The sequence below is a fragment of the Felis catus genome, chromosome E3 (genome assembly GCF_018350175.1).
Source record: "Felis catus isolate Fca126 chromosome E3, F.catus_Fca126_mat1.0, whole genome shotgun sequence".
Lineage (NCBI taxonomy): Eukaryota > Metazoa > Chordata > Mammalia > Carnivora > Felidae > Felis > Felis catus.
Window position 1 is genome coordinate 23013864 of NC_058383.1, and position 12363 is coordinate 23026226.

The 12363-nt window shown below is 45.3% G+C and overlaps 1 protein-coding gene across 4 annotated transcripts in view; it reads left to right on the plus strand.

Moving 5' to 3' along the window:
- Nucleotides 1-9210: 9210 nt before the first annotated feature.
- The window catches only part of USP31 (ubiquitin specific peptidase 31), a 70056-nt gene continuing 66903 nt past the window's right edge, over nucleotides 9211-12363 (plus strand). Inside the window, exons 1-2 of one of the 4 annotated variants that reach the window (XM_023247021.2) lie at nucleotides 10111-10549; nucleotides 11842-11975. Coding sequence is in view for 2 of the 4 variants with exons in the window: in XM_019820798.3 (XP_019676357.3) it covers nucleotides 9389-10015 (627 nt within the window). In the remaining 2 variants the exon portion in view is untranslated. Of the gene's footprint in view, nucleotides 10016-10110; nucleotides 10550-11841; nucleotides 11976-12363 lie in introns of those variants that run through there. The other 3 variants (XM_019820798.3, XM_023247020.2, XM_023247022.2) reach the window with 3 other exon arrangements.

Consider the following 12363-nt stretch of genomic DNA (forward strand, 5'->3'; position numbering starts at 1 on the left):
CCTGACAAGGATACTGAGCGCACACACATGGCCTTCAGGCTGGCTTTCTTATAAAAATAGATATAAAATTCTGTATGAAATGTTATCAAGCAGACAAAGCAATACACTTGATGTTACCAGTATGGTGCACCACAGGAATAGGTTACAGCGGACATTTGTCATTTCGGGCTGCCTGGCATTCAGTGGTGCTCCTTTTGGAGGGAATCTCAAGATAGAGGGGAGGCAGGTCAGTCTCCCATGAGGGAAGCTATAGGGCATTATGGTCCTTTCCCTATGTCTCAGCAGCTCATGACCAGAACTAGGATCTAGCCCAATCAGTGGATGCTTCCACTTTGGGCTTAGGATTTTGAAGCCGTGATAGCAAAAGTTCAAGGACAATCAGATATTATTCAAGATTATTCAGAGTGGCTGTGGCAGAACCAAGAGTCCAGAGTGTGGCTGCCACTGTCAAATGGTGGTACCAGTCTTGGTGGCAGTAGAATGTTCAGCATCATCTTAGGTAGCATTTTCTGGAGCAGGTCTCTGGCTACAACGTACTTTCTTCTTTGATTTCCCAGTCTGATTCTGAAGCTTTTCTGAGTGTTCTGTGAGTTGCTTTATAGCCACCCTTCCAAGAAACTCTTTTCTGCTTAAATTAGCTAAAAGTAGTTTATGTTATTCGTTACCAAAAACCTATGATGGGTAACCATCAAAACCCTAGAGGAGAAAGCAGGAAAAGACCTCTCTGACCTCAGCCGTAGCAATTTCTTACTTGACACATCCCCAAAGGCAAGGGAATTAAAAGCAAAAATGAACTACTGGGACCTTATGAAGATAAAAAGCTTCTGCACAGCAAAGGAAACAACCAACAAAACTAAAAGGCAACCAACGGAATGGGAAAAGATATTTGCAAATGACATATCAGACAAAGGGCTAGTATCCAAAATCTATAAAGAGCTCACCAAACTCCACACCCGAAAAACAAATAACCCAGTGAAGCAATGGGCAGAAAACATGAATAGACACTTCTCTAAAGAAGACATCCGGATGGCCAACAGGCACATGAAAAGATGCTCAACGTTGCTCCTCATCAGGGAAATACAAATCAAAACCACACTCAGATATCACCTCACGCCAGTCAGAGTGGCCAAAATGAACAAATCAGGAGACTATAGATGCTGGAGAGGATGTGGAGAAACGGGAACCCTCTTGCACTGTTGGTGGGAATGCAAATTGGTGCAGCCACTCTGGAAAACAGTGTGGAGGTTCCTCAAAAAATTAAAAACAGACCTACCCTATGACCCAGCAATAGCACTGCTAGGAATTTACCCAAGGGATACAAGAGTACTGATGCATAGGGACCCTTGTACCCCAATGTTTATAGCAGCACTCTCAACAATAGCCAAATGATGGAAAGAGCCTAAATGTCCATCAACTGATAAATGGATAAAGAAATTGTGGTTTATATACACAATGGAGTACTACATGGCAATGAGAAAGAATGAAATAAGGCCCTTTGTAGCAACGTGGATGGAATTGGAGAGTGTGATGCTAAGTGAAATAAGCCATACAGAGAAAGACAGATACCATATGTTTTCACTCTTATGTGGATCCTGAGAAACTTAACAGAAACCCATGGGGGAGGGGAAGGAAAAAAAAAGAGGTTAGAGTGGAAGAGAGCCAAAGCATAAGAGATTCTTAAAAACTGAGAACAAACTGAGGGTTGATGGGGGGGTGGGTGATGGGTATTGAGGAGGGCACCTTTTGGGATGAGCACTGGGTGTTGTACGGAAACCAATTTGACAATAAACTTCATATATTGAAAAAAAATTATTAAAAAAAAGATTAACTTGTGTTAGGCATCAGTGAAAATTGTGGAACTGGAAAATCTAAATTCCCTCCACAAAACTAACAAAAACTGTCATAGCTTTGTCACAAATCTGCAGAATACTTGAAAGTTTATAAAATCCAAGCAAACATCTATGAAGAAAAATATGATCAAAAGAAAAAAAACAAAAAACAAAACCTATGATGGATATACAGGTCAAAGGTTAAAAAAAAAAAACACAGAAACAAAACCAAAACCAAACAAATATATGCTCATCACTGTTGATGCCCAGAGGGCATTTGGTAAATTTCAAGATCCATTTCTGATAATAATACTTTCTGAAGGAGGAAGAAATGGATACCACTTTAATGCAATAAATAATATATATCTCAAACCAAAAGCAAGCATCATGCTTAATGGTAAAACACTGGAAGCCTTGCTGTTAATGTCAGGAACAATGCAGGCTTTCCCACTCTCATTAATATTACTTAACAGAATTCCAGATGGGCAATTAGATGAGAAAAGCATAAAGATAAGGTACAAGTATTATAAAGGAAGAGGCCAAGTTATTATCTCCTGCATTGATATGAATTCCTGAAAAACTCCAGAGCATCAACGGAAAATTATGAGAAAGAACTAAAGTAAATCAAGGTGGCTTGTTACAAAAATAACTGTCTTGGGGCGCCTGGGTGGCTCAGTCTGTTAAGCTTCCGACCTCTTGATTTCGGCTCAGGTCATGGTCTCAGGGTCATGAGACTGAGCCCCACACCAGGCTCCTGCTGAGCATGGAGCTCATTTGAGACCCTCTCTCTTTCTCCCTTTGCCCCTCTCCCTGCTCAGAAGTTTTCTCTCTCTCTCAAAAAAACAAAAACAAAAAACTTTGTGGGCACCTGGGTGGCTCAGTCAGTTAAGCATCTGACTTTGGCTCAGGTCATGATCTCACGGTTAGTGAGTTCAAGTCCTGCATCAGGCTATCAGTGCAGAGCCTGCTTCGGATCCTCTGTCACCTCCTCTTTCTGCCCCTCCCCCTGCTCCTGAGCACACACCCTTTCCCTCTTTCAAAAACAAACATTAAAAAAAAAAAAATTAAAACAGGGTGCCTGGGTGGCTCAGTAGGTTAAGCTTCTGACTTCAGCTCAGGTCATGATCTCATGGTTTGTGAGTTTGAGTCCCACACTGGGTTCTGTGCTGACAGCTCAGAACCTGGAGCCTGCTTCGGATTCTGTGTCTCCCTCTTTCTCTCTTTGCCTCTGCATTACTTGTGTTCTCTTTCTCTCAAAAATAAATAAATAAAACTTAATTAAAACAAAAAACCAAAAAATTTTGTCCTAGAGACAACAGAAAATATAATATCCCATTCATAATAGCAACAGAGAGGAATAAACTCATTAATATTACACAGACCTATGGAAGGAAACTATACTATTTTGAGAGACATTAAAAAAGTCCTTGTATAATTTTTAAAAGACATACTTTATTCTCAGATAAGAAGATAAATATTGTGATGATGTCAACTTTCTTTAAATTAATCTATATAAATTAATTCCCCCAAAGGATTAAATTCATCTGATAGAAAAAGCAAACAGCCAATAAAATACTGAGAGGTATGATCCTACCAAACATGGCAATATATTCTAAACCCATCTTATAGAGACACATCAATGAAATAGAACAGAATTTTTCAGAACTTAAATGTGTGTGGACTTTAATATGTGATAAAAAGTTACATTATAAAAGAGTGGGGAAAGGTTAGATCATTTTTTATAATGGTGCTGAGACAGCTGCCTAGCCATATAGGGTGGGGAAAAGGCAAGATCCCTACCTCATTTCTCACACAAAAATAAATTTCATATGGAGCCAACATTACAAGTAAAACAAAGGAAAGAAATATAAAGCATAGTAGCACTAAATGAAAACATTCTAAGTATTCTTATGATTTTGGAGTGGGGAAAGGCTGTTTTCTTAATCATGTATTAAAAAAAAAATCAGAAACTTTTATGAAAAAAACTGATCAACCTGACCATATAAAATAACTAAAATTTTCTATTTGATATGAAAACATTATAAATGTGGTAAAAGGTAAATAACCAACTGGTATAGACCAAGGAATAATGTGATTCATCTGTCAGGTGCTTTTATTAGCAGACATTTATAAAAGGAACACATCAAAGAAGAAATGGACAAATGATATGGACAGGTAAATCATACCACTAAAAGTACAAATTGCTAAAAAAAAAAAAAAAGGCATTACCTAGTCATTTTCTTGACTGTAAACAACAGAAACTGACACAGGTTAGTTTCAGCAGTAAAGGAATTTATAGGAAGCCTATCAGGCTAGCTCACACAATAAACAGAGCCAGAGAAACAGGCTTGGGCAGAAACCTAGGGAGGCAGACACCAGTAAGAACTTGCCTCTAGAGCAGCCAGTTGGACCCTCACTGCCACCACTGGATCCTCTGCTGAATACAGAGCCACCAGATCCACTAATTTGCTGTATTGTCTTCAACTAACCTTATGTAGATACTTCCAGAGCCAAGGCCCAAGTGGAAGCATCTGATTGCCCTTGCTTTAGGTCACCTGGGCTCTGGCAACCTGCTCCCCAGCTCCTGCCCATTTTTCACAGTGGGAGCCTGCACTGTCCTAATTTGGGATCCTTTCCAAATAGGAAGTCTGTTTATCTAATTTTTTTAATGTTATGTTATGTTATGTTATGTTATGTTATGTTATGTTATGTTATGTTATTTATTTATTTAGAGAGTGTGTGAGCAGGGGAGGAGGATGAGGTAGAGGAGGAGGAGGAGGAGGAGGAGGAGGAGGAGGAGAGAATCCCAAGCAGGCTCTGCGGTGTGAGCACAGAACCTGATGCAGGGCTCAAACTCACAAACTGGGAGATCAAACCTGAGCCGAAATCAAGAGGTGGATGCTTAACTGAGCCACCCAGGCACCCCAGAAGTCTGTTTAGATGTTAGCTAGCTGAAACAACAGTACAGAATGTTCTACTTCATTTCTACAAATAGGGACACATTAACAGGACATCTTCTGTTCCTCGAATTTACCAGTATAAAAAAGACAGAAAAACTCAGCGCTGTCTTGGGACCGGAAAGTATGTGCTCCCCAGTCATTGTTGGCAGGATAAAACCTTTCTGGAGGTCAGCTTGACAATAGGTGTCAACATATGAAATGTGCATACCTTTGATCCGAGGTATCAGTTTACAGAAATGGTTGCAGGGATGGACTAAGTTTGGATCATGACGAGAGTCACTGCATTGCTCTTTCTAATTTGTGTTTCCCTGGTTCAGCAGGGGTAAGCGGTGGGTACAGAGAGGGACGTGGAAGATTTACTATAGAATGTTGTTACGTTGTTTGGTGTAGGTCTTAAAACAAGGACCATCTGCATACTCCAATTAGGAATTATTTTCCAACCATGTTCTGGCCAAGCGAGGTAGGTTGGCTTTGGGGCTTTGTGGGACCAATAAACCTGTAATGGTGGGAGAGGCCAGACTGGGAAGGGGGTCATATGTCCCACTAAGGGAGTTTAGATGTATGGCTTCCAAATACATCTGTATGCTATTACGATGGCTACCTTACTAGATGTCCAATAATGAATAAGATGGCCTCTCCTGGGTGGAAACCTACACTCCAGGGCAGGTGACAGATTGTAAGCTGACTTGTACTGTGGTAACATTACTGTCATGACTGAGAGGTGCCAAGAGAGCCTGCAGAAGGAACAAAGACAGGTTAGTTAAGCGGAGGCTCAAGGAAAGGTGTTTGGGACAGAGGAAACAGCTTGAGCAAAGGCCTACGTGTCTTCCCACCTGCCTGAGGGTGCTGAAGGAAGACCAAGACATTCCATCCTGCTGGGGACTGGAGGGCAACTCCAGCACGAGAAAATCAGAGAGAACTGTATTTTAGTGGATTCCAGTGGAAACCAGCCTCAGGTTTGCAGCTGAACTACACTGATTACATTGTGGATTTTGCTACATGCTGGCAGGAAAATATGTAAGTGGCATCCGGGCTAGGGGAGGAGGCGATATTCAATGGGGATGAGCCCGAGCTTGCCTCTGTCTGGTGGTGCTAAGCCAAAGAAGTCAGATCTGGTAATGGGCTCAGCCCTAATTTTTTTTAAAGCACACAGTGAGATGGCATTCCATGTGGCTTGCTTGGACCGGAGAAGAGGGCCTAGGCAATGGGGTCATATTCAGGCTAAGGCTCCAGTATAAAGAGAAACAGCATGGTCAACTTCCACTGATCTTTGACTTTCAGTTTAGTAAATTTAAAAAAGGAGCGTTTGTTAGCACCTGCTGTCTGCCAGCCATGTGTGACAGTAAAACAAAAGCATGATGACCTGGAAAGCAGTCAGCTGGACAGTCACGTGGACAAGGCCTGTTGGTAGATAAGGTCAAGGATCGTGTACAGCAGCTAGGAGAAAGCGCAATGTTGACCAATTCCATATCTGTCTTGGGTTTAAATAGCTAGCCCTGATTAAAGCTTCTCAGTGTCTTAGTTTGGATTGTCCTTAGACCAGAGCCTGAGACAAAGACCTGGGTGCAGGTAGTATATTTGGGAGGTGATCCTGGAAGCTAGAGTGAGGGAGTAGAGTAGGAAAAGGAAGACAGGGAAAGTGAGAAATCCAAGAAAGGGTGCCTTATTGAACTGGTTATGGTGGGCAACTGGGGCTCCATCCCTTTGGGAACTCTCTGAAGAATCCTGTTAGGTGCACCTTACAGTTGTCTCTCCAAAGGCTGAGATTCCTGGGAGCTTATCCAGTGACTGGTATTTCCTACTGGTTGAAGGTTGTCCCTGTTGGGGGAGGAAGAGTTGTTAATTCAAACTCCCCTCTGGTGAGAGTTCTTTGGCTTTGCAAAAAACCCTCCGGCAGGAAAGCAAAGAGGTAAACAGGAGGCATTTGAAGTGGGGATCATCACAGTGCAATGGTTTACACAGGTTGTAGCGGTGGTTGAAATTGGAGATGGGCTCGGGGCATAAAATGTGGGGAGTGAAAAGCTTTTGCTATGCTCAATTTCTTTCTAAAGCAGTTTATTCATTCAACCAAACATTTATTAGAACCGTGGTCAATGCTGGGCTCTATGGTCAGCAAAACTCTGCCTTAAGAGCTGATAGTCTTTGGGGATTTTGAGCATGCAAGATGGTGCTATGAACATCTAAGTTCAAAATAGAGCAGTGCTAAAAAAAAAATAAAATTAGAGAAAACTAATTGAGGGCTAACTTCTAAGTCAGTTGACACTTAAGGAGACCACAGCTCCAAGACCCTTCCCACTGCCTAAAAACAAGCTAGTAAGCAAGCAAACAAACTTATAACACAATGGCTGGGTATTGTGATAAAGTGTTGTCCAACTGCTTGAAATTCCACTAAAAGCGATTCCTTCCTTTTGTCCCTCCCTCACCCATGAGTTTCATGTTTGAAAAAAACTCAAACATGCCTGCAAAGGCCAAGGGCCATTGCATTCAAACTTCAGTATGAATGATCAGATTGCTTTCTTCCTGGTGCTCAGATGAGCTCAAGATGTGGTGAAGAATGGATATTTGAGTAGGAGGTGGGAATGTTGGTGATTTGGAGGCTAGTGCAGAGCACCCTGGGGGGTGTCACCATACAGTTCCTGTTTACTTGGTGTGGGTCACTCTGGCAAAAGCCATTTACTCTGAAATTTGTTGTAAGGTGGGATTTTTGTTTTAAAAAGGAGAAGGGTTCGCCCTTCCCTGATTTCTCTCTTATATAGTAAACAGGACTCAGGCCAAAGGTTAGCAAAAAGGAGAATCTATAGAGAGGAGGTCACAAACCAGTTAATTTTGAGATGAATGCAGCCCAAACATGTACTTTATTTTTTTTATTTTTTTTAAATGTTTTTTTCCAACGTTTATTTATTTTTGGGACAGAGAAAGACAGAGCATGAACGGGGGAGGGGCAGAGAGAGAGGGAGACACAGAATCGGAAACAGGCTCCAGGCTCTGAGCCATCAGCCCAGAGCCTGACGCGGGGCTCGAACTCACGGACCGCGAGATCGTGACCTGGCTGAAGTTGGACGCTTAACCGACTGCGCCACCCAGGCGCCCCAAACATGTACTTTAAAAAAATGTTTATTTTATTTTGAGAGAGGGAGAGAGAGAGAGAGGCAGGGAGAAAGGGGGAGAAAATCCCAAGCAGGCTCTGTGATGTCCGCACAGAGGCTGATGTAGGGCTCCACCTCCTGAACTAGTGAGATCATAACCTGAGTGGAAATCAAGAGTCTAATGCCTAAATGACTGAGCTACCCAGGAGCCCTAAGACATACTTTTCTCTTTTTTCTGCACTATTTTTTTTGGTTGAAACATTTAAAAATAGGATTCCCAATTTCTCTTTAAGAAATTAGATGATCTGAGCCCTCATTTTCACATGGGAACAACTGGATGGGGTTGAGAGTGGTAGCCACCCCCCTTAGAAAGATGTTGACTTGTAGTTGCTCAGTCCCCACCATTCCTTATATTCTCCCCAACACTGAGAGCCAAGTCATTTCAAGTATTAATTGTCAATATGATGACTGAAGCACCGAGATTCTTTGATATAACACATCTTGGTCCCTGTGATTTTATGTGGGTCTGTGACCTTTCGTTTACAGGTCAAGCCTAGAGGCTTTGAAACAAATTTGGGTTTGAAATGGATACATCGTACCAACCTCAAAGGCATTGAGTTGAAAATTAAAGGAAATATTGCATGCTTAGCACAATGCTTGAAACATAGCAGCTATTATCAGCAACCGCGGGTAGAAAGTGCAAGAGGGCAGGCAGAAACTGTGTTAATGTCATACTTTGTCATATTCCCAGCGCCTACAGTGCCTGGCGTATGTTGAATGAATGAATGAAGGTAGAGCTCAGCGGGGTTTTAAAGGCAGGTCTGCAAAGGAAGGTAATTCTGGGTATACGGTTTCACTGCGACCACAACGTGCCACCTGGAAGACAAGCCTATTGGGGCGTGCCAGACTCGGTGATGGCGTTCGGGTAGGCGCGCGGGCGGTCCGGGTCCCTCGGGAGCCGGGCAGGACTGGCTTGCTCAGAACTGTTCAGGGCCATATCCGTCACTTCTTCCACGGTCTGGTAAGGGGCGGCAACCTGATCTCCGCACTTTCTCAAGGCCTCCGCCATCAGATCAGAGGACCGAGACCCACCCCTAGGGTCCATCCCCGGGCACGAGCCCAGCGCTGTCCACCTTGCTGGGACCGTGCCCACATTAGACATGGCCTCTCTTGGACTTCACAAAGCGGGACCGCCCCGGGGCCGAGAGTCATCTCGTCTGGCTGGAGGGGCACATCCATTCCCACAATAAACATGGCAGCCACAGCGGCTTCAGCGCCGGGCGGGCGGCGCCGGGAGGCGGGTCACGTGAGCGGCCCAGCTGGGCGGATCGCGCGCGCGCCCGCCCGCCCCGCCGGCCGCCGCTCGTTAGCTGGCTCGCTCGGCGGCGCTCTGAGGTGTGCGGGGCGTCGAGCCCCCCGGCCCGGTGAGGCGCGGCGCGGCGGGATGCGGCGGCGGCCGTGGCGGGGCCGCGGGCCGGGCGGGCGGACGAGGTGATGAGCGTCGGCGACCGCCATGTCCAAGGTAACGGCGCCCGGGCCCGGGCCGCCGGCTGCGGCGGGCGGGAAGGAGAAGCGCTCCTTCAGCAAGCGGCTGTTTCGGAGCGGCCGCGCGGGCGGCGGCGGTGGCGCGGGGGGCCCCGCGGGGCCCGGGCCGGCCGCGCCCGCCTCGCCCTCGTCGGCGCGCTCGGTGGGCAGCTTCATGAGCCGCGTCCTTAAGACGCTGTCCACGCTCTCGCACCTTAGCTCCGAGGGCGCCGCCCCGGACCGCGGCGGCCTCCGCAGCTGCTTCCCGCCCGGGCCGGCCGCCGCGCCCACGCCGCCGCCGTGTCCGCCGCCGCCCGCCTCGCCCGCGCCGCCCGCCTGCGCCGCCGAGCCGGTGCCCGGGGTGGCGGGGCTCCGGAACCACGGCAACACGTGCTTCATGAACGCCACGCTGCAGTGTCTCAGCAACACCGAGCTCTTCGCCGAGTATCTGGCGCTCGGCCAGTACCGGGCGGGGCGGCCCGAGCCCTCGCCTGACCCCGAGCAGCCTGTGGGCCGCGGCACGCAGGGCCAGGGCGAGGTCACCGAGCAGCTGGCGCACCTGGTGCGGGCCCTCTGGACCCTGGAGTACACCCCGCAGCACAGCCGCGACTTCAAGGTGAGCCCCGCCGCGTCCCCACCCCCAGGAGGGGGGCCCTGCCCCCTGCGTCCCTGGGGCACCCGGCTCCCCAGGTCTCCCTTCCATTCCTCCTTTCCTGGCGGCGCGGCGGGCCAACCAGCGCACGGGTCTAAAGAGGGGTGGGCCCCGAGTCTAGGACCGATGCCACTGTTTGTAAGGGAGACTCACCCATTCATTCTTCGAGTATTAAGGGCTTACTACGTGCCTGGCCCTGTGACGGGCCCTGGAGGGATAATGGCAATGAACAAGACCTCCTGCCTTCATTGAACTTACGTTCTTGGGGGTGGGAAAGTTGAGCCTGGGTTCAAATCCTCGTTCTGCCATAATGCTTTACTAGCATTGTGACCTCAGGCAAGTTTCTCATCCTCTCTGTGCCAGCTTCATCATCTGGTACTTACCTCATAGGTGGTTGTGAGCTGCAAACAAGTTGATATGTTGGGTTGAACCCTGTGAGATTACCCATTTTTGACCGTTTTTGACTTACAGATTGGCACTTCTATTAGGTTCAACCTGGTATGCAAATCGCTTCCATTGTGCATAGTACCATGTATATTTGCTGCGTTTATTCTCTTTATCATTACAGATTTTAGTAAGGTGAGGAGGTAATATCAGATAGTGGTTTGAAGAAATTAAAACTTGGTGATGTGATTGATGTGTTGGCAGGCTACTTTAAATGGGGAGGGGCAGGGTTAGGGTGACGCTCTTGGAAGAGGCGGGGTTTGAACTGAGACTTGAGTAACCAGGGAGAGCCAGCCTTGAGGAGGTCAGGGGGAATTGCCTCCCAGGTATAAAAGTGTGAAAGCCTGAGAGCTTGGTGCACGTGAGGAACAGTGTAGCTCTGGGATCAGCAAACTCTTTCTGTAAAGGGCCATATAGTAAATGGCCAGGATGCAAAATGGAAGCTCTTATGTAGGTACTAAAAAACAAGAAAAAACAAACTTCCACAAAATGTTCATTGACTAAAATAAAAATATGGTGAGTGAATACTGTATTTTGTAATATAGGTCTACTAATGGGAGGAGTGTTTACCTTAATTGGAGTTCAAAATTAGCGTTCCCTATCATCAGATTGATTACAAATATTTAGCTCTGCAAACTGTTCTTAGCTCTCTGGCCGTACAGAAACAAGCAGTGGACTAGATATGGCCCTTGGGTCCCCGTTTGCTGTCTGCGGGTGGAGCTGGAGGCGTGGTGAGCTCTGATGAGAGCTGAGTGGTAGCTGTGTAGGGCCATTTAGGCTGCACTAAGGAGATGGGCTCTTATTTTGAGCAAAAAAGAGGGGAAGATGATTTGAGATTGCAGGAGGGATACTTTGAGGTGGGACATGGGTATGGTATTAAATAGAATGAAATCACACAGTGAGAAAGTTAATTCCTTTTCCATTCTGTCTGTCCTGATTATGCCCAAGAGAAGGTCTCAGCTTGGTGGTAGCCTGACTTTAACACCTCATGCTCACTCCCCCACCTTTTTGTTTTGTTTTGTTTTTTAAACAGAACAAGCTAAGTTTAGAGGCCTTGGCAGACAGCAGTAGCTAGGATTTAATAAGGGTATGTTTTCATTGTGTTTGTTTTTACATTTGTCTTCTATCTGTGACAAATGGTACTGGTTTTTCATTGGTGCTGTGAAAGTGCCTTTCTAAAATTTATTTAAGTAAAAATAAATGATTTGACTAAAATATAAAATGATCTGAGGATTCAGCACTTGATTGAGGACCTACTTTGTTGAGGAACAATACTGTCAGAGTGCACCCCTCCTCTTTTAATACATGTTATTTATATTTATTTATGTTCTGTTTTTCTTAAAAAGAAAAAATGACTGCTGTTTGATCTTGGAAATTTGAATGGAAATACTTGACTGGGATAGGGACTGGAAAAAAATGAGATCAGTGTCAGAGATCTCAAAATAAGAAAGTAGGAGAGAATGGCAACCAACCAGCTACTGTAAGTCTTTTTTCTTCTTCTCTTTTTTCCTCTTTGCTTATAGTTGCCTGTCAGTAGCCACAGCAAATTGCAAACTTTTCAAGGTCAGAACCCAGTGTTTTAAGTTTGGTTTTCTACTCTTTCCAAAATATAAAAATCAATTCCTCCAGCATTTTTGTATGTGAACATTTCCATTGCTTTTTAAAAGGTTGTCTTTTTTTTTTTTAATCCATTAAAAAGCTGTGAACAGAAATGGGTCAATAATTCTAGAAATGTGGAGGCTGATTTTTAAGCATGCTTTGGCAAAGTTGAACAGATTCTTAGAGGCCCTATTTTTAAAAAATATAATCTTCTGAACCCTTAGTAGATTTCACATTGCATTCATTCATTCACTTCCCATTTATTAAGG